The sequence below is a fragment of the Ceratotherium simum genome, chromosome 31 (assembly GCF_057802395.1).
Source record: "Ceratotherium simum simum isolate JZ-2026a chromosome 31, ASM5780239v1, whole genome shotgun sequence".
In the NCBI taxonomy this organism is placed as follows: domain Eukaryota; kingdom Metazoa; phylum Chordata; class Mammalia; order Perissodactyla; family Rhinocerotidae; genus Ceratotherium; species Ceratotherium simum.
Window position 1 is genome coordinate 2,987,879 of NC_141930.1, and position 23,134 is coordinate 3,011,012.

Consider the following 23,134-nt stretch of genomic DNA (forward strand, 5'->3'; position numbering starts at 1 on the left):
TATTGTTCATGTAAAAGAGAAATGAGTTTTCCCTAAATGACACCCTTAGTCTTTAATGAGTTTTCGATTTGGCATAATTTCTTTTTTTGTTGTTGTTGAGGAAGATTAGCCCTGGGCTAACATCCGTGCCCATCTTCTTCTACTTTATAGGGGACGCCGCCACAACATGGCTTGACAAGCGGCACATCAGTGTGCGCTCAGGATCTGAACCTGCAAATCCCGGGCCGCCAAAGCGGAGTGCGCACACTTAATCCCTGTGCCACCTGGCTGCCCCTGATTTGGCATAATTTCTTAAGATCTTTCAGTGGAATACTCTTCAGGGGTTGGATTATAACTTACTTAATTAAATCAATTTATGGAATACAAGCCAGGCATTGTTCTAGGAAGTTTCCACGGGTTCAGAATCTCTGTTGCCCAGGACACTTTCTAGGTTTGAACGTGATGCGCTCGTCTAACTTTGCTTTTTAAAAACTGGGTATAGGACAGAAGCTGGCACTGAGTGATGGCAGCAATGTATTACACATTGTTATGAATGTTATAGCTGCGTATGTAGCAAGAATTTGTGACTTTCAGGCAACAACGGGGAGCCGAGGATGAGGTAAGATTTTTTTCTTTAGAAGGTGAAGGTTCAGTTTATTTAATACCCTTCAGAAAATACCACTGGAGTAAAGTTTAGCACAGAAGCAAATGCTAAACCCCATTTCCATTTATTCAGCTGGTGTGAGAGTCACAAGAAGCCACTTATAAGCAGTAAACATATAGACACAAAAATAAAAGTTTGTTTAAAACTGGCCTTAAGTCTAAAGCTCATTTTAACAATTTTACTACTTCAATTAAGATAAAATATATAAGTTAAGTAGCTAGAATAGTTTATTAGTGTGTAAAAAGCATGTAGTACCATAGGATGCTTGAGTGCTCTCCCAAATAATGCACAATAAAGAGAAATACACGCAGGAGACTGCAGCAGCACGCTATTCTACACGTTACTTTAGGTATTCTTCTTTCTCAGGGGTTAGGCTAAGAGAACATACTTATAACGTGTCTTGAACATTTAAATATTTTAACATTTCAAAGCGTGGTGAAGGCCCTTAAAAGTTTTGAATGCATATGTAGTTAAATTTTGTCTCCAGGTACAGAATTTATAGTATCAACAACCCTTCCCGTTAGTAATTGGTGTTTCGAAAAAGAGAACTAACCAGTGGTTTCTATTACCGTTTTCATTTTTAAAGGGCTTAAAAATCAGTGACTGTTATTAGCCAATTTCCAGGGAACTTGGTTTACGCTTGGCGGGAGGCTCTGGACAAAGCCCTCCCTGCTGTGAGGCCGGCTGCGGGGGGACACCAGGGTGGCGGCACCGCGTGTTTCCGCAGCTCGTGATGCGGGGAGAACCCAGACGTGCAGAGGGATCGCCTGGTGGAGTCGCCCTCACTGCTGCCCAGGTCTGGGATGTGCGGTGGGTGCTTCCCGTCTGCTGGGCGCAGGTGTCAACAGCCCTCACAGCAGGCTTTCTGAGCAGTGGACACTGCTCTGGGAGCAGCGCCCCAACATTTTACTTCTCTCGATTTGTGCCTTTTTCTTCTCTTTTCCCTTCTACTTATGTTGCCTGTTCTGCCAGTTCCTTCAAAAGCTTGAGACACAAAGCACGAGCTGTCCACTTGCTTAAAGCCAACCTTCTCTCCTTGTTTCCTAGTCCTTGAGAAATCTGAGGGGTCTTTCCCAAGACCAGTCCATCACTTGGCAGTTAAGCTCCCTCAGCAGGATGGGCTCCTTTTCTCTCACCTACACCCAAGTCATATTTCAGCTCTTCCTTCAAAATACAGTTCTTCTGGGCAAATCTGTGACTAATTGGCTCATCACAGATGTTCTCTGTTAAACCAAACTAAAAATTAAATGAAATTAGAAAGGAAACGACACAAGTGAGAGAGCACTGGACTGGAAGTTGGGAGATGTGGCCTCCAGTTCTGGTTCTAGAGCCTGCCTGGGCTGGGCCTTCTCTGTTCTGACTGAATTTCACTTCCCACACGCCATTTATGTAGAATTTATCAGTGTAAATTACATAGAATCAATATATTGATATCTAATCTATACATAAGATATCATTTATCAAAAGTATAATGTATACATGCACATACATACATAGATAATTATGAATATAAGGATGAAATGTATAAAAATACAAGATTATATATTACATAATAATTATAATTAATAATATAATATAGAATTGTATATAAATATACACTTATACAGTGACATTATATAATATATTGTATGTAATATCTATTATAGAATTTTTTTCAGGGATTTTATCCTTGTGTTTGCACAGTGTATTGGGCTGGGTTCTAGACGTCTGGTTTTGCCTGGAGATTTTCTCTCACATGACTCCCCCAGAGAGCGACGCCCACGTCTCTTCCAGCTGGGGGGGGGGGGTTAGTGGAGGGGGTTAGTGGAGGGGGGAGCACAGACCAGTGTGCTTAAATAATGCAACAGAGCACAGTGATGTTTTATACTTGAAACATTATAGGCTCCTAGAGTTTGACATAAAAATGTATGTAACGTTCACGTCATCTGGATATGCGCTCAGCATGGCGACACCCAAGTCCTTTAGAGGGAGGACACCCCTCCTAGAATCACGTGACTCCACAGGTTCACGTTCTCATCTGACAGACGAGGGCACCGAGGCCGGGGGGTTCAGCTCAGGCCCCCGCCCTCTGGTCCCCTGCTTTGCCAGGTCTATCTGTCGTGTGGGTCAGCGGGCAGTGGGGGTGCGGGCGGCATCCCCCGTCGGAGACCCCACAGCGGGGGTCCGTGGGAGTCCGGCCCCCCCCCGCGGCTCTGGGGATAAAGGGGCGGCCCCGGAGCCCCGCCCCGCCCGGGAGCCGCGGGCATGGGCTGCGGCGCCAGCGGGAAGGTGGGCCCGCCGGAGGGTCCGGGCGGGGGCGGCGCCGGAGGCCGCGGGCCCGAGGCGGCGGCGGAGGCGGCGCGCAGGATGCAGGTGGCCCGCTTCCGAGCCAGGTTCGACCCCCGGGTCCTCGCCAGGTGAGGCGCCGCGCGACGGGCCGGCCCGGGGCTGGGCGGAGCCAGGCGGACCACTGGCCACGTCGGCCGTGACCTTCCCCGCGGCGGGACTAAACCCCAGACCGCCTTCTGTCTGCTTACAGGACCCTGACTCTCCCAGATGCTCTCTGCCCCTTGGAGATGCAGATCCTCCACAACGCAGCGATGTCTGGCTCGAGGGCCGGGCGCCATCCCTTTGAAATGTAATCATGAAGAAAGATAGGGACCCTGGGGACCAGTCTCTGTGGGCAGAAGGGATCTCACTTCTGTAATACACAGAAGCCCCAGTCGCCCTGACGACCTCCCTCCAACATCCTCCAGTCATTTTCTACGAGCTCCCTCCAGCGCTTAGAACTCCACCGCCTTTTAACAGCTGAGTTCAGTCTCTCTCTCTATTGCAGTAGTTCTGACCCCTGCTGCAATGGTCTGGAATAAAGCCCTCCTTGCTGCTTTTAACAAGTGTCCAGTGCAGTTTCTCTTTGATACCTGAGCAGGGGGGGCAGAGCACAGGGCAAGTTGGAGACTGAAGGGAGAGGAGAACAGCAGCAAGGAAAGGGAGGGATCCCTGACCTAAGCCGGGGAGGAGGAGGGCCTCCCAGCCCCCACAGCACATATGGGGCCTTGCCACAGATGCACGGGGCTGGGTTCAGACAAGCCTGGTTTGTGAAGGGTCTGTACTAAATTCTAGAAAAGGAGATCATAGTGGACTAGAAACGGGCCTTCCAATCAGCGAGACTGAGATCCACTTCTGTCTCTTCTGTCCTTTGTCATGGGAATGTTCCTTACTTTCTCCTTCCTCAGTTTCTGCTGCTGTAGAATGGGAGTAATAATATCTACCTTGTAAGAATGCTGTGAGGATATTAAAGTAACGCATGTGAATTATGCTGCACTGTGCCGGGCACGAGTGCTCCTTTAGATATTAGAGCAATGCTCACCATTGTCTGCATGAAGCACACATGAGACCGAGCTGACTCTACGTAGGAAAAGAGCTGGGATGGCAGGTTGGTTGGCCTGAGACAGTTTCCTCAGAGTGCACCATGCTGGACGTGTTGAGGAAGGAAATTGTGGAATCCCCCTCCACCCCACAGTGTTTGGTGAAACACAGTGGTGGTGGCTCGACTGGCTTCTCAAGGACACTTGTAGTCCTAGAATTGTGTGCTCACCTCCCCACGGTGCTCTGACCAGGGTCTATGCAGAGACTTTTCCTGGCCTTCTTGGGAACTTCTAGTACAAAGACGACTTGAGGACCAGTCCAGGAGCTGCGAAGCTTAGAGAAGAACAAAGCTGGCTGATCCAGCTGAGCTTGAATCAGAGTGGACGTTGGGTCTTGTCCAGACTGAACTGGTTAAATGGCACTGCTGGTCATCTGTGGCCAGGGAGGTGAGGCTGCTCTGGTCTAGTCTTTATCCATCCTCATAACCCCCACCTCCAGGGTAGTCCCTGCCCCTTAGAGTGTGAGCGGGTCATAGTAGCAGAGGAGCTCAACATGGGCAGGGCTGTAGAGACTAACTCAAGGCCCTTCTCCGGACCAGGAGTTGAGCCCAAGATATTAAGTGACTTGTCCAACTTGGTGGCAGAGTTAGATCCAGAACACAATTGTCTTTCCTCTCCACTGTGATTCCATTATGACTCTTGCAGAATAGAGATGATAGAATTTAAACCTGACTGTATCCACTTTCTTCTTGGGAATTCACTACAATTGCTTCTATCAAACAGGTTGTGATATTATTATTGTTTCCATGTTTTATTTTTTTATCTATGCTCAAAAAATTCCCAGTTCGTAGCAGCTGAGGTTAAAATAATAATTTCAATTTCCATAATCTTCGGGATGATGTAAAATTGCATCACCTACCAAATTGACGTTGAGACTGCTCCGTGGGGGTGGGAGTGGAGCAAATGGAACAGCCCGGTAAATGCAGTCTCCCGTGCTTGATTCGATCCTTAATGTTTTCAAAATATATGTGATAATTTGGGAATAATATGTATTCAGTGAATGATTCTTTCAGTCATCGTTTATTGCAGTCCCCTCTGTGCCAGACACTGCACAAGATATAGCCTCTCGCATCATAAAAATGGTCGACATCCATGGCCGTCAAGGGCTCAGAAACAAGGTTGCAGCTTCAGGAATTTGTTACGGAACTTCTGTTGTTCAATCTGAAGCCGTTTATTTCCACTGCTCTAAATCGTGGTTTAAAGCCTGCTGTTTCCTCCAATGCTAAGTTATAGGCATTTTTTCAAATATATGGTATATGAAGATCCTTACCAGTATGGAATAAAGCTACTTTTATTTGAGCAAAAGAGTGTAGTGTCTCAGAAATGGCAATTCATCTGATATCTGATGATTAATTCCATGAACAAATGAATTTGTCTGCAGTTTTGAGGGCATAGTGATAAATTAGTATTTGCAAGTGCTCTCATCCACATTAGATTAATGTAAGACTTGGTTGGTCTGCAAAGTAATAAATTTGAAATGCCTGTGATTGTCTTCAAAATCACACTGAGAGTGCATGTGAATAAAAAAGCAGATTTGGAACAAGAAGAGGGGGTAGAATCTATTTAAGATTACTAAACTGCTATGTTTTGATAAGGTAAGTGGCCAGAAAATTAAATGCACCGTATAGAACAAAGCTGTTTTCTGTAAGCCGGAACAGCCAAATACCATTTTTATTCAGTAAGCACAGGAATATAAGAAATAAATACATAGACCAAAAAAAAAAAAAAAAAAAAAAGAAAAAAGGAAAAGACAATTACAGGAAGACTAAGCTTGGCAAAAAGGAGTAAGGCTATTTAAAGCACAGATTGGTGTTTGCATTTGAATCTTTGGCGTTGAGTATGTGACTTAAAGATTTACCTTCTTCCCATGTACTCCCTGAGTACATTCCATTCCTAGCATCCTTACTTGGGGGAAGTTTTAATAAAGTGGGAAAAGCACCAAATTATGCAGGTAAGGATATCTGGGTTCTAACCCTGACTCTACAACTTGAACAACCAATCTGCTAACCTGATCTTCAAATTTCCTCATGCATAGCATGAGAGGTTGGATTAAATCATTCTCTAATATTCTTCCCAGCTGTAAAAGCATGACCCTTTTTTTTTTTTTGTGAGGAAGATCAGCCCTGAGCTAACATCCATGCCAATCCTCCTCTTTTTGCTGAGGAAGACTGGCCCTGGGCTAACACCCATGCCCATCCTCCTCCACTTTATATGGGACGCCACCACAGCATAGCCTGACAAGCAGTGCGTCAGTCTGTGCCCGGGATCTGAACCCGGGCCGCCAGCAGCAGAGCGTGCTCACTTAACCACTACGCCACGGGGCTGGCCCAAAGCAAGATTCTAAGTCTAGCATTTTCTCAACATTTCTAAAATAAAGATAGAGGCTTAAATTTGATAGGATTCTTAAATTTACATAGACATTTACACAGATAATTCAAGTTTAAGATCCCTAGCCTTTGAAATCCTAGCTGGCTTCCTGGCCTGTCTGAGAGAGAATTACTTTACACGTTACTGACATAATCCCATGTTAAAATTCTGTTTGCTGTGTAGAAATTGCAAGAGCAGGGGGTGATTGGGCGTCGGAGGGGGGTGGCTGCAGGGTGGTGCTATCACCACCCCCACCATTGAAACCATATTGAAACCTGCCCTAATAATAGGCAGGTTTACTTTTTCAGTGGTCATCTATTAAGGAGCAACTGTGGACGAGATAACGAGATGTGCCCGGGACTGAGAGCTCACGGTCCAGTAACCAGAGGAAGCCTGCCCTTTGTCCCCTGTCTCCCGATACGGTTTCTTCCCTCTTTTGTGAAGTTATAAACAAGACTAAGCTTCCTTTTTATTCTCTCCACCTGATTTGCTGAACGATAAAATCAAGAGCTGAAGGGAGGAAAGAATATGGCAGAGGGAGGTCCTAAAATTTCCCAAGGAAATTTTGGTGAAACGCATTTGAAGGGGTTGATTTAAATCCCATCCATTTCAGCTACAATCTGTGTGGCCTTGGGGAATCACTTACCTTTTTTATCCTTAATTTCCTTGTATGAAAAAGGAGATAGCATTATGTCGCCCAGCAGCGATATTGTAAAGATAAGAATTAAAAAAAAGTTCCTGGCACGTAATAAATGTATAATAAATGGTAGCTCTTGTTATTAAGATTATTTGTCTTTCTACCAATTAATTACTTTTATATCACTTGCCTCCATTTCGAAAGAGGACTTGGGGTGGCTTTCAAAAATAATAAACACACTTAAGCACTAACATGCATGGAAATTGAATGAGGGACTATAAAGATAGAAAAGATGATATAAAGCATCGACTGAGATAATTTTGCAAAGCATCACTTCAGAGGATAACAGATTTGGTTTTTCTTTCTGACAGATATGACATCAAGGCTCTTATTGGGACAGGCAGTTTCAGCAAGGTTGTCAGGGTGGAGCAGAAGACCACCAAGAAACCTTTTGCAATAAAAGTGATGGAAACCAGAGTGAGAGAAGGCAGAGAAGCGTGCGACTCAGAGCTCGCCGTCCTGAGGCGGGTTAGCCATCGTTACATCGTCCAGCTCCTGGAGATCTTTGAAGCCCAGGATCGAGTTTACATGGTGATGGAGTTGGCTACGGGAGGGGAGCTCTTCGATCGCCTCATGACCCAGGGATCCTTCACAGAGCAGGACGCTGTCAGAATCCTCCAGATGGTCGCTGATGGGATTAGGTATTTGCACGCATTGCGAATCACTCACAGGGACCTAAAGCCCGAAAATCTCTTATATTATCATCCAGGGGCAGAGTCGAAAATTTTAATCACAGATTTTGGTTTGGCACACTCTGGGAACAAAAGCGGTGACTGGACGATGAGGACGCTCTGTGGGACCCCAGAGTACATGGCCCCCGAGGTTTTGCTAAGGAAACCTTACACCAGCGCAGTGGACATGTGGGCTCTCGGCGTAATCACATTTGTTTTACTTAGCGGATTCCTGCCTTTTGATGATGAAAGCCATACAAGGCTCTACAGGAAGATTCTGAAAGGCAAATACGATTATACAGGAGAGGTAAGAGTTCATTTTATTGCTATCGAGTTGGCCTGAGGTAGAGTTTCTCAACCTCAGCACTATTGATGTTTAGGGCTGGATGACTCTTTGGGGGTGGGGTGGGGAGATGGAGGGTGGGGCTGTCCTGTGTTTCGTAGGATGCTCAGCAGTATCCCACCAGATAACCACCAGATACCAGTAGATACACTAGTGGTGGATACTGGTCAATACTGATATATCTAGATATACACTTTCCCCACCTGTGACAACCCAAATTGTCTCCAGCCATTGTTAAATGTCCCCTGTGGGGCGAAATCATCCCTGGCTGAGAGCCATTGGTCTCAAGGTAGCACGGGCCTTGATTACAGGATTGTCTGTGGTTAGCACATGACATTGACAAATAGATAAGTCAGTTTGTTTGCTGTTTTTTCTTCAATCAGCACGCAGAGCCTGGGCCCGCTGAGTGACTAATGTGTGCTCAGGAGCTCAGCATGATGCTCCGGTGTTTGGGGAGAGATTGTTTGCCTTAAATCTACATGGTCCAAGGCCTTTTAGTGAGGTAGTGTTTCCTTAGTGACATGTTTAACCTCACAGCTTGTGTGAAATATTTATCCATCGTTCAAACTTGGAACTCCCGGTGTTCATGAGTGCGTTAACCTTTTGTTGTTTTGTTTGGGGAAGGAAAGTCACCAGTGCTTGTGTGTGGGAAGCCAGACAAAATAGGAAATTCATTTCATGTTGAGCAGGTGACCAACTTTACTTTCTGTTTGACTATAAAAGGATTTTTTTCCTCATAAAGAAAAGTATTAATAGTTATGATTATACCTACTTAAAGTGTAACATCTATTTCAATAACAGTTTAAGCAAAATTAAAAGCTAAATAACAAATTGAAAAATAATATTTTCTATGCTCTGACAGAACTTTAAGATCTTACTGTACACTTATATATTTAAAAAAACTCATACAAATTGATAATTGAGAACTAAGGCTTACACAGGGAAATAGGAAGGAATGGGGAGAATCCACAGACAATGCACTACTGTTGATTATTAAAAGTTTGGAAAATGTCCAGCATCACTAATAACCAGAGAAATGCAGATGAAAAAAATCTTCTTTTTTTTTTTGATCCTTCAAATTGATTAAAAAACCCAAAACAGACTCAACTTAATTCTACTCATTACTGCTACGGGCACTAAGAGATTAGCCCTCTCATTGACTGCTGGTGGAGGGCAAGTTGTTACAGGTTTCTTGGAAAGTAGTTTGGAAATAAGCATCTAGAACTTTAAAAAGTTGATATATTTTGATCTGGTAATTCCACTTCTAAGAATCTAAGAAAATCACCCCAGACGCAGCAAAGGTTTCAGTATAAAGATGCTTACCTGAGCTGTATTAAGACAGTGGAAAATTGAAAAGAACCCGAAGAGAGTGTTTGGGTAAACTACATCCATACGCTAGAGCATGGGAGTCCCTCAATTATCCACGTTTAAAAATCATAAGGACATTGGAAAACGTCCACAGTGAACAAAAAGCTGAATGCAGACTGTGTACGGAGGACTATCAGAGCCCTACTGGAAAATGTACGCACAGGGAAAAGGCCGGGGAGAAATATCGTAAAGTGTTAACAGAGCTCATCTCCTGGTTTGAGGATTATGGATCATTTTGGTTTTCTTTTTTATAATTGGAATATCTTTGTATTTCTGTTTTTGTATTGTTTACAAAGAGCACACAGTTCCGTTTTGGTTATCTATTGCTGCATAGCAAACCATCCCCAAGCCTAGTGGCTAAAATGACCATCATTTGATCATGACTCATGGTTCTGTGGGTCAGTGGGGCTCAACTTGGTGCCTCTTCTGCTCCACGTGATGTTGGAGGGACATCTGGGGCCCTGACTGGCGTTGATTATCCGTGATGGCCCCTCAAGTGTCTGACATCTTGGTGGGAGGGCTGGAAAGCTGAGTTCAGCTAGGTCACCGAGACCGCTCGGGCTTTTTCTCTCTCCTCTCCCTCTGGGTCTCAGGGCCTCCTTCCATTTGTGGGGTGTCTTCATGTGGTCTCTCCTGCAGGGCAGTCAGACTTTTTACATGGAGGTTTAGGCCTTCCACAAGGGAACATTGCAAGAGGAAGACAGTGGAAGTTCCTAGTCCTTTTCAAGGCTGGGCTAGGAAACGACACAGCATCACGTCCGCCTCATTCCGTTGGTTACTGTGAGTCCCAGGCCAGCCCAGAGTCCATGTGGAGGAGACCATACAGAGCGTGACTGCTGGGGGCATGGCCCACTGGGGCCACACTGGACTAGATATCACAATTATTTTTTAATGTGCGAAAATAATAAACAATAATATTCTGTTGTGTCCAAAGTCCAAAAGTTGTCAGGTTTAATTCAGAGGGTTTCTGAGGTCCAGTTCTCCCAAAGTCACCCCTGAGAAGAGGATCCGTGTGCAAGTGGTATATTAAGGAGAGACTCCCAGAGAGACAAGTAAGGGAGCGAGGGAAGCAGGGCAGGGAAGGTGAGGAGGCCAAGGCCACAAGGGGTCAGCCTCATCTCGCAGGGAAGTTGCTCCTCAGCGTTGTTCCAACCTGATGCAGGTGAGCTGGGTTTTCACACCTTCCCCGCTCCTCCACCTGTGTCACTCTCGGGGGTGATGGCGGTGGGGAGGTGGTGGCGAATTCTCATGCTCTCTGGGGATCAAGGAATGGGGTTCCAGGAGCCCCAGGGTGGTCTGCTGAAAAAGAGTGAGGTGCTGGGTTGTAGAAGCAGAGCTCTCCAAGGGAGGAGGCGAGTGTACACACAGAAAAGAGGGGCTCAGGGTGTGGACGGGGCGCAGACATCATCTCCACTGTGGCACCTCTGTTTCTGGAGGAAATGCCTGTCTGTGGCCCCAGAGTACTGACAACACCCACCACAGAGCAGGAGCGTGGCTACTTGTAATGAGTTATTGGATTTAGATCTCCTTAGCTTTCTTCCCCATGTTTGTCAGGCACCCATGTCCATCACATTAACACTTTCCTCTAATATTACCAAGTGTCTGAGTCATCTCAAACTGCCGTAACAAGATGCCACAGACTGGGTGGCCTAAACAATAGAAATTTACATCCAAGATCAAGGTGCCAGCAAAGTTGGTTTCATTATGAGGCCTCTTCTCTGGGCTTGTAGGCAGCTGCCATCTCCCTGTGCGCTCATGTCACCTCTGCCTTGTGTGCGTGCAGAGAGAGAGAGGGAGCACTCTGATGTCTCTTTTTAAAGGGCACTAATCCTATGGGATCAGGATTAGTCCTGATCATCACCCTGATGACCTCATTTAACCTTCATTACTTCCTTAGATGCCACATCTCCAAATACAGCCACACCAGGGGTTAGGGCTTCAACATACGAGTTTTGGAGAGACACATTCAGTCCATAGTACCAAGGAAACACACATTGATAGACTCAAAAGTCATAGCATCATGTTTTCTCTGTCATCATATTATTGTATACCTAGCACCTATCAACAAGCCTAGTAATTTCTAAATGCACCAATTTCATTTAAAAACCAGGGTGACTATCAATTCTGGAAGCGTAGCTGTGGTAGGCAGACTAATAGCCCCCCAAAGATGTCCACATTCCAATATCCAGAACCTGTGGATATGTTACCGCACACTGCAAAAGGGAATTTGCAGACGTGATTCAGTTAAAGATCTTGAGATGGGGAGATTATCTCGAATTATCTACGTGGGCCCAGTGTGATTGCAAGGGTCCTTATAGTAGGGAGGCAGGGGGGGTCAAAGGCAGAGAAAGAAGATGTGATGATGGAAACATAGGTGGAAATGATGTGCTTTGAGGATGGATGGGGGAAGGAGTCATGAGCCAAGGAATGTGGACTCTAGAAGCTGGAAAAGGCAAGGAAGGAATTTTCCCAAGAGGCTCTAGAAGGAACACAATTCTGCTGACACCATGATTTTAGCCCCTAAGACCCATTTCAAACTTTTGACATGTAGAACTGTAAGATAACAAGTTTGTGTTGTTTTTTAAGTCCCTTTGTCTGTAACTGAGATTTTAGATATGACACGTTGTGTGAATCACTTTTTTTCTCTAGAAGTCAGCTGGGGAAGTGAAATAAAGAGGAAAAAAACTTCCAGAGATCTAAGTGCTGTGTCTCTTGTGGTGAGAAGGAGAGATATGTCTGATATAAACAGCAAATATTTTACTAGATACCTGGCAGATCTGTACTCTAACTCCACCCATGTATAAGCAAAACATTAGCTGTAATATTAGTGTTTAATTCTTCTTGATTTTGATGTGAAATATATGCCTTCTCATGAAGCTTCAGTGACCATACCACTTGTGCTGTTCTTTCCCTTTTCTGAATAGTGTTTAGGATTATAATAAATATCTTTTGTTTTGACATTTAACCTGTATGTCATCTCTCTAAGACATTGTAGGCTTCTTGTAGGCTGGGACTCCATCATAGTTCCCCCCATCTCCAATAAGAGCTAGGCATAGAGAATGCGTTTCATAAAAATAAATTGCTTTTTAAAATTATGGAGAGATTCCAATTTATAACTACATGAGTAAATGTATCTCAACTATAACTGCGCTGAGCACAGAATACAAATTTTAATTTATAATAAGGAAAACTATTAGATAATTAGATATTAGATATTTATTATCTAATATTTTCTAGATTCTCTAGATATTTATGATCTAATATTATCACAATATTAGATAATTAGTTATATATTTATATATATATAAATATATATATATAATATATGTATTTATAATAAGGGAAACTATTAGATAATAGTTGCTGAACTTATTAGACTCATCATGGAATATGAGGGGTTTGGAAGGCTAGATTTACTCTACTCAGTGCATTTTGCAGGGTCAGGTGGGAGTTCTCCTTTCCACTTGTTTGCTGCAATGCAATGACAGAGGAGCAAGTGGGGTGGAAAGACACAGCAGACAGTGGAAAAGGGGGGAAGAGACCAGAGATTTCCTCCCCACTGTGTGAGGGAGCCCCCACTTCTGTACTTGAGTACCAGTGCCGTCCTGGTGGCTTTCAGCATAGAGACAGGGCTCGTGCTGCCACCGTAAGTAAGGGACTCATAATTCTCCTGGAGACCGTTTGAATGCATCTTTGTGTGGTCTCCACCCTTCCTCCTGCTCAGGCCTTCCCGGGCTAATCATGCTCAGCTCTGGGAATACCCGCATGGAAATGCGCAGTGTCCCTGCTCGTAGGGATCTAGTGGTCTTGTCTGAGAGACCACATATTACCGTGTATCTTCAAATATAAGTGGTTTGATACATGTAAGAACAAAGGCTCAGAGGCCAAGGAGTGAGGGAAGAGAGCCTGTTACTGCTTAGGACAGCTGGGTGGGATCTCATGAAGGAGGGGGCGATTGTGCTGTGTCTTGGAGAAAGTGTTGGAGTTTCTGAAAGGGGGAACACATTCCAAGTAGACAGAACAACATATGCAAAAGCACATAAAAGGGAATAAATTGACAGTAAAAACTAAGAATTGTAGAGCATTCGTGTGCACATGAATGTGTATTTATGGGGGTATTTTGTAAAGCAGGGTAGTGTAGTTGTTAGGAGCACAGTGTGGGGCAGTACTGGCCACTCCACTCCCAGCTCTGCCGCTTACTAACTGTGTAACTTTGGGCACATTTCTCAATTTCTCTGTGTCTCAGTTTCTTCATTTGTAGAACAGTAATAATGATTGTCTACCCAACAAGGTTGTTGTGAAGATCAAATGAACCAATAGATGGAAAGGGCTTAGAATAGTTCCACATATTGGTACATATATTGTCAGGGCTATATACGTGTTAGCTATTTCTGATATTATTACTATCAATGTAGGAAATAGTAGGGCTGAAAGTTTGAATTTTGCTTAAATAAGTTATTAGTTTTATATGTATATATTTTACAGTACAAATTTTACTTATCAAGTGCATCTCTTTTATCTTTTGAATGGGATAGTGAGAAAAGTGTGGTGCTAACATTTTAATGCTGACAATAAATGACACATTCTTGCCAGTGAGTTGGGAATCATATATTCTTGTATGATTATATTGCACTGTGTCACAGTAATCCTTTTTTTTGTGTGAAATAAATTGATAATAAAATGAGTCTTGGGGCCTGCCCCGTGGCTTAGTGGTTAAGTGCGCACGCTCCACTGCTGGCCACCCGGGTTCGGATCCTGGGTGTGCACCAACGCACCGCTTGTCCGGCCATGCTGAGGCCGCGTCCCACATACAGCAACTAGAAGGATGTGCAACTATGACATACAACTATCTACTGGGGCTTTGGGGAGAAAAAGGGAAAAAAAAAGGAGGAGGATTGGCAATAGATGTTAGCTCAGGGCCGGTCTTCCTCAGCAAAAGGAGGAGGATTGGCATGGATGTTAGCTCAGGGCTGATCTTCCTCACCAAAAAATAAATAAATAAATAAATAAATAAATAAATAAATAAGTAAATAAAATGAGTCTTATAACTACATTAGCCAGCTGACAAGGATAAACACAAGTATTAAAAATATATTTTAAAAAAATTCCACAGGGACATTGATAGAAAATGGTCGCCATCTGCTTAGCTTCACCTATGACTGCCAGACTGTTAGGAAAAAAGTTTATTGATACACTCCCTTAGGAGTAACATATCTGCTGGATTATACTCACCAGCCCTGACCCCAATTTCTTTCTATCTCCTTATCTCCACTAATTTCTCTTATTTCTTCTTTACTATATTTCTTCTCCATTCAGGTTATTAAGTAGGAAAAAAGGAGAGGAGAGCAGAAGATTAGGTTCTTTAATTCCCTTTCATGTTCTTTCCATCATCACGAGAATTCCAATAATGAACATTACATCATATTTCTGTTATGCCATAATTCTAGTAATTTGGTTCTCATTCCTGTGGTTTAATTCCTGAATTCTTATGCTCACAAAAAATGTGGTGTACAATATTTTTAATGATATTTATTTCTTTATAAGTTGTTTTATGGAAGATAATTTTAATGGTTATAAAATCTTTAACAACGTACTTCATTTTATGCTTATCACTTTCTTAATCTCTGCTCTGATTCACCTTAAATTGAACGAATATATGTTTTCTTCTCAAACTCAATCACAGCGTTCCTGGGAATTGAAACGGCGGTGCATTTCGTTTTGACCGTGTAGTTGTTAACCTTAGTGTAAGGATTGGTGATTAGAGTGGAAAGTAGCTATCTGCTTCCTTCATTATGCTGCGTTTCTTGGTCTTAATATCATCAACAGGATTCATGGAGTTGAGGAGAAAAGAACTGTTTGAATAAAGTTTTTACAGACCTAGAAATATCTGGATTTAATATGATGCTTGTATTGTTTATGTTATGGTTTGTGAGGTTTATAATGTAGGAACTAGTTCTAAATGTAGATTTTTGTGGAAGAATGGGTCAACCATTGATTCAGGGTTCAAAGGCTAATTCAATTTTTTGTTACTCTTCTTATGTTCCTCTTTTTTTGAGGGAAATGGAGCACTTCTCTTTTTAACCTTCAGTGCTTTGAAACATGGTAGGTGCTCAAAAAATTAAGCTTCACCCAATCCTCTTTAAATTTCAGAGTTTTCCTTGTGAGTGAAGAGCTGGAAGCATTGCTTGCCTCATGTCAAGAACCTCTTAACTCACAAAAATGTCTTCTTTAGGAGCCTGGGGTGGAATTAATTGGCTCTTTATTCATTTTTTATTAGATGTCACCTGTAATAAATTTGTGAATATCTATTCACTTTTTCCAGGGTTTACAAATGCTCCAATAGATAAGGCATTCCGACATAATTAGTCAAAATTTCGTCTTTGAGCAGTTTGCTTTGGCAAAGATAAAACACAGTTTAGAGTCTGCTTTGTAGATTGGGTAGCAAACATTTTAAATATCTATGACATAAAGATGGTGTACAAAATCTCTTATTTCCTGAGATGAGGAAGAATGATTTTACACAGTCTACAACTAATGAAGTCATGGGGAGTTAATCAGTACTTTTGGGCGTATTTACATAAAATTTAATTGCAAAGCTTAAGCAAAATCCTTCCAAGGCCACACACTAAAGTTCAAAGAAGGAAGGGAAATGCTAGCCAGAGGATTGTCACCAGTATAAATTTTTAATAAAAATTACTATTTTTGAGGGTTTAAATGCTACTTTGAGTGCTCTTAGCACAAGTATTTGAATGATAGCTTATCCACCTACTTAAAAAAATAGGTATTTCTGGGGGCCGGCCTGGTGGCATAGTGGTTAAATTTCATGCACTCTGCTTCTGCGGCCCGGGGTTCACAGGTTTGGATCCTGGGAACAGACCTACGCACTGCTTATCAAGCTATGCTGTGGCAGGGTTCACACATGTAAAGTAGAGGAAGATGGGCATGAATGTTAGCCCAGGGCCAACCTTCCTCAGCAAAAAGAGGAGGATTGGCAACAGGCATTAGCTCAGGGCTAATCTTCCTCACCAAAAAAGAAAAAAAAAAAAGATATTTCTAGTTTTCTGAAAACTCGATCGTTAAATCCACTGATAATTACCCTATACTTGAGTAAGCTCGATAGTTAGCAAATTTCAACATTAATTACAATCCTTAAAATTTAAGATGTGCATCTAGAATTTTAGGGACTGCTTATATGTTGTGTGTATGTTTGTAGTATCTAGCTTTTTAATAATGATTTTTACTAATGATTCTCTGTGGGTGTTTCTGCAAAGGAGCCAAGAAATATGAAAGCTTTGTCTAGTCATGGGGATACTATTCATTCTTTAAACTAGTTACTTAGTTTCTGTATATTTATTTATCTTCTGCACAAGCTATTACATTGGCTCTATTAATTGGCGTTCATAAAAGAAGAGAATGAGAATGTGGGTCTTGAATGTAGGACTCTGTTGTCTCTTGGAGGGGCTGCCGGGAATCTCCATGGGGACTCCTGGGGCTCAGAGTGAGAAGGAGAGTGAAGGAGACTGTAGGATACGAGGCCATGAGCAATCCCTAGAACCCTGAGCAGAGAATTTAATTTGGGAGCTGATGCAGAAAATCAGAGAAGGAAGTAGGGCCTGGTTGCCAGAACAAGGAAGAGGTGGGAAAGGATGGAGTGGAGAACAGAGCCAGTGTAGGGAACACTGCAGAGATGGCCAGGGAGCACCAGGCTGAGAGGAAGCTAGAGGACTTTGCTGGAGAATAAGCAGGCTCCAGAGAACCAGACTCTTTTAGAGGGCCTGCACTTGGGTATACATTAGGAGAAAACTGTTCACCAAGAAATGAGAAAGCAATAAACTACAATCATTCCTCACTTCTTGGTTTAAAGGTGAAAGAGTCAAGCCAGCTGTAGAAGATAAGATATTATCCCTCTAGATTCGCTCTATTCCTTACAAGTAAATAAGTAGTGCAATTGCTAGTATTAAATTTGTTTCATACTTTTTTTTGATTATTGTTGTTTTAAAAAGTTTAGCCAATTTTTATTGGAGAGGACAGGGAAATAGGCAAAGAATCAGGTGAGGAAAGGAAGAAAGAAGAAAGAAAAAGAAATGTCCACAAATATTACAAGTTACTTGTAACTAAATTAATTGAGTGACTTTGGGATAAAAGAAAATGCTACCTTTCTTTTTACGGGGTTCATTATCTCTTAACACAAAAGTTTTTTTTTGAGGGTTTATCATGATATTAGTAAGTGGAGTTGGTCTGTGAAGTTTTAGATAATTTTTATCTTCCAGTTCTCTAAATATAGTTGATAAATGTGTCCACAAAAGAACCGAGGAGGGAATTAAATTGTGATTTAATAGTTACAAGAACAAGAACAACAAAAATCTACATAATATTTCAGACTTTGAAAAGCATTTTTCACATACTTGGTCTAGTTTAGTCCTAATAACAATCTTGTGAAAGAGATATGATGGTCCCCATTTTTCTGATGAGAAAACTGAGACCCTGAGGTTTAGCGCTGAGTGGGGCCAGACAGTCTGTCTAGTCCAGACCCACTTACTTCAATCTCAAGTTTTTTCCACATTAAAACGGGTTAACAGGCTGGCTGTCTCCCTGAAATGCTGACAAAGGCCAATCAGGGGACTTTTTAAGGCAAAGAGTGAGGATGGCGAAATCTAAGATGAGAGATTATGAGGAAAGCGTCATTGAACATAAAGCGGATGTGACATCCGGTAAAGGGACTGAATGATGTCACCAGGTGACAGCTGGTCCAGAGTAGGAATTTGATTCAACATGTGGTCTCCAAGTTGTTTCTGTCACATAACACTATTACTCAAAAAATTTTGAGCGTGCACACTCAGTTTTTATTCATTTATAGAATATATACATGTACATGTATTAATCTCTTTTATACTTCATAAAACATAGAAATTAATTTGAGATTAAGAAGATAAAAATAAAATAGTTCTGATTTTTTCCCTATTTCTGTCATTTTCTGATGTGTAACATGAAATAGACTCCTTGATACTCTCCAGTTGTTCCTTATGGCTCAGGAATTCTGTAATTTATAATCTATGTTTGAATAATGAGCTTTGGCTGAAGTATTTTTTTTCCAGGATACCAGTTACTTTGTTTTTTGCAACTGTGTTTTAAATGCATATTCTTTTGGGGTCATCGCAGTGAGCTCACTATAAGTCTCACTGCATGTATTTTATATTATTTCCAGAAAAATTAAATTGCTTGTCTTATTATGTTCCATTGGAGCATCTAATTTAACCTTCACTTCAGTAGTCTTGAGCCCAGATAAATGTGTCTGGTTCCAGGATCAAATAGATGTCTGGCCAGAATCAGAGGACATGCCATCGTGAGTGTCAGCCACGGACGTGCTTTGTCTAGACTTGCAGATTCACATTTTATTTCCCCTGTGTTTGGCAAATGCATTCATTTATTTCATGTATTTTATTTTAGGGGTAAATATTTCTCATATCTCATTTACCTAAATACACTGAAGGAAAAAAAGAAGAGAAATTCCTTTACTGATTTCTTTTGATTCAAATTCTGAGTTAATCGAGTGCTAAGAGATTGGAGAGTGTGATGTGTATGGATGGAGTCTGAGTTTTCCTTACACAAGGACAAAGACAGTAGGTTGTAAGAATTCCCTTGTCTTTCTTGAGAGGTATAATTTTAAAAAGACACATCAACCAGAAACGGCTGTTTGAGATACAGCAAATGCAGGGGGCAATGTTTCTCCTTTGTAGATGATGAGGGATCAAAAAAATATATAGTTTTTTTCTAAATATATGCTGTGCGTTGGTGAGTAATGCAGAAAACAAGTTTGAGTGTAAAGTAACAGCCCTCTTGTTCTCATCCTGCCAAAGTCACTATGAATTGCTGCTGGTGTTCTCAAAGTATGTGCAAAAGCTTAAATATTGCTGGAATATTGCTAGATCCCTGAAACACCAAATAGCTAGTTGCACGTATTGCACTGTGTCATATCTCTGCTATCCCACTTGTGGTCGACTGGTTGGGAAGAAGGAAGGTCCCGTGTGTTTGGAGGAAATGCACCGTAGGAGGACCCTTTGCTGAAGTGACCTTACCGTTCCTCCCCTTCTCTCTCCAGACTGTGGAGATAGAGACATCCTGACCCAGAGTAAGCTTTCAAAGGAGAGAAAAGTTGATGATTCCTCAGTCGGTTCCACTTTCCACTCTAGCTCATTCTTAGAGTCCCAGGGACTCTGTGAGATGACCAGAATGTGGTCAGTACTAACCTGTTATTGGTGTAGTTCACCAACAGCAGCCTCTGTGCCTCGTCCAGCTCATGTAAACATGACGTGGGGACTGGCATTGCTAATGGCAGCACACTGGACGGGGTTTCTGGAAAGGAACTCTCATTCAGTGGACAGAGTATGGAAGAGAATTTCTGTGTTTGTTTTTTCATTTTTGCCAGAGAGAATATTTTGCCTCTGTCTAAAGTGGATTTTTAGGTTCACCATGTATTTAATGACATAGTATTCAAATTACTTACTTGAAAAAAAAGTCTTTTAGATTTGATATGCATTGACCCATATAATTAAGAACATGATTCTCTATGTGCATGTGTGTTTATGTTTATTTTATTCTATTTTATTTACTTTTCTCCTCAGCCCTGGCCAAATATTTCCCACTTGGCGAAGGACTTTATAGACAAACTACTGATTCTGGAGGCTGGTCATCGCATGTCAGCTGGGCAGGCCCTGGGTCATCCCTGGGTGACCACTATGGCTGCAGCGTCTTCCGTGAAGAATCTTCAGAGGGTCATTTCCCGGAACCTCCTGCGGAGGGCATCTCCCCACTCTCAGAGTCCCGGATCCGCACAGTCTTCCAAGTCACGCTCTTATCACAAATCGAAACATATGTGGGGCAAGAGAAAATTAAGGGCAGAAGAATCACCACTGTCTTCACTTTTGTGAGCAGATGACCTTTTTTTTTAAACATTTCTTTTTTTTTAATTTTTAATTTTTTTTTTTATTTTATTGCTGTCACATTGGTTTATAACATTGTATAAATTCCAGGTGTACATCCTTATGCTTCTATTTCTGCATAGATTACATCATGTTCACCACCCAAAGACTAATTACAACCCATCACCACACACTTGTGCCTAATCATCCCTTTTGCCCTCCTCCCTCCCCCCTTCCCTTCTGGTAACCCCCAAGCCAATCTCTGTCTCCATGTGTTTGTTTGTTGTTGTTTTTATCTTCTATTTATGAGTGAGATCATACGGTATTTGACCTTCTCCCTCTGACTTACTTCACTTAGCATAATACCTTTAAAACCACTTTATCCATTTTTAAGCCAGATCCATTAACTTCATTAATAGCATTAAGTCATAGGAACCATTTCATCATGATTAAGGCACCCTGGAGCTCCAGGACATGAGAGCATGTGGTTATTGCTGGATAATGTTGACCTTTACTTTTAACATTTTTTGGTCTATTGTTTTCCCTCTATCTATATTTGTTTCTCCAAAATATACTGCTGTAGGAGACAAATAGTATCGTAAATACTAAATACATTTATATAATTAGAAATAGTAGATCAAGAAACTCTCTTAAGAATTGAATGGATTAAATAAAATATAAGATTATAAGAATAAGGTATGTGTATGAGAAAGAATGATGAATCAGGGACATAGCAGACATAGTTAGACATGGGGAATAATTGTATTTATCCTGAAATTACTGATTATGTTTAAGACCAGTGTGTGGTGTTAATAACCCCTATGTAACACTCAAGATAGTTACAAATGTCTGTTAATTTCGTAGTCAGCAAATATTTATGGAAATTGTTAATTATGGGGCATGTAAAGAAGCTTATCAGGCAACAAAACAAAAAATAAACCAGTGGGACTACCTTGAACTAAAAAGCTTCTGCACAACAAAGGAAACATTAACTAAATGAAAAGGCAACTTACAGAATGAGAGAAAATATTTGCAAATCGTATATCTGTTACGAGGTTAATCTCCAAAATATATAAGGAACTCTTACAACTCAACAGAAAAAAAACTAATAACCCAATTTAAAAAATGGGCTAAGAAATCAAATAGACATTTCTCCAAAGAAGAAATACAAATGACCAACAGGTACATGAAAAGGTGCCCAATGTCACTAATCATCAGGGAAATGCAAATCAAAACCACAATTGGATATCACCTCACACCTGCCAGAATGGCTATTATCAAAAAAACAAAAACAGAAACAAAAGACAACAAGTGTTGATGAGGATGTGACAAAATTGGAATCCTTGCACACCATTGATGGGGATGCAAAATTTTGCAACCATTATGGAAAATGATATGGAGGTTCCTCAAAAAATTAAAAATAGAACCACCATATGATCCAGCAATCCCATTTATGGGTATTTATCCAAAAGAATTAAAATCAGGATCTGGGAGAAATACTAGTACTCCAGTGTTCATTGCAGCACTATTCACAAAAGCCAAGATGTGGAAACAACCTAAATGTCTACCAACAGATGAATGGATTAAAAAAATGTGGTATATACATACAATGGAATACAGTGTCCTTAAAAAAGAAAGAAATACTTCAATATGCGACAATGTGGATGAACTTTGAGGACAGTATGCCAGTTTTAAAAAGCCAGGCACAGAAAGACAAACACTACATGATTCCACTTATGAGGTATCTAAAATAGTCAAATTCATAGAATCAGAGTGGAATGGTGGTTGCCAGGGGCTGGGAGAGGGAAAATGGGGAGTTACTAATCAACAGGTGTAAGTTTCAGTCAAGCAAGATGAACAAGCTCTATAGGGACCTGCTGTACAACATTGTGCCTATGGTCAACAATAATGTCGTGTTCACTTAAAAATTTGTTGAGAGGCTAGATCTCATCTTACCACAATAAAATTTAAAAAAAGAAGCTTAAGATACAGTTTCTATCCATCTGAAACTCACAGTCTAATAGGGGCATTATTTACTGGAAAATGGGATTTTGCAGAATCAGACAATAGTAATTTTTTTCTAGTGTTAGCATTTGTCATCCACCAGAATTTACAAAGGAGTGTGTGATCATCTTGCTTCATTCATCTACTATCAGCTCTTTTTGGTCAGCACTGATTTCTTCTAGAATCATTTAATCAAATATCTTGATGATTCTAAATACCTACCATGTAATAATTGTAAGTGGTGTATCAAAAGAAGTAAGCTCCAATGCCCAGGTCTACAGGCCAGGCACATGTGGCCTGATTCCTAGTACAGTCAATTTTAGAAAAGTGATATAAAGGCTGAGATATGATTATTAAATGTGTCTGTGGGTCACTCCTATAAATGGATAAATACAGTAAATGATTCATTGGTTAACGTCACAATTTATTAAGTACAATAATAAATGCTAGAGTGACATTTACTATAACTATAAAATCAGCATTAATTTTCTGTTTTATTTTTCTCTTCTAGGCTATATAGGTGGAACAATTATGTAAGTGATATATCAACATGAATGTGTAATTAGTGACACATAGTTTCTCTTTAAATTGTAATGCTGCATAACATATGGCAAGCAATGGGTTAATTACTTTACTATAAAAAGAACACTTACAAATTCATAGAAAAATAATAGAAAAATGGGCAAATATTTTGACAGGTAGCTCATAAAAATAC

At 41.4% G+C, this 23,134-nt stretch overlaps 1 protein-coding gene across 1 annotated transcript; it reads left to right on the forward strand.

Annotated features, from left to right (window-relative positions):
• The first annotated feature begins 2,887 nt into the window (after window positions 1-2,887).
• Window positions 2,888-20,424, forward strand: PSKH2 (protein serine kinase H2). Its single transcript, XM_004441147.2, has 3 exons — window positions 2,888-3,039; window positions 7,426-8,092; window positions 20,119-20,424. Exons 1-3 carry the CDS (start codon window positions 2,888-2,890, stop codon window positions 20,422-20,424), a joined length of 1,125 nt encoding a protein of 374 aa, XP_004441204.2.
• Window positions 20,425-23,134: the final 2,710 nt, after the last annotated feature.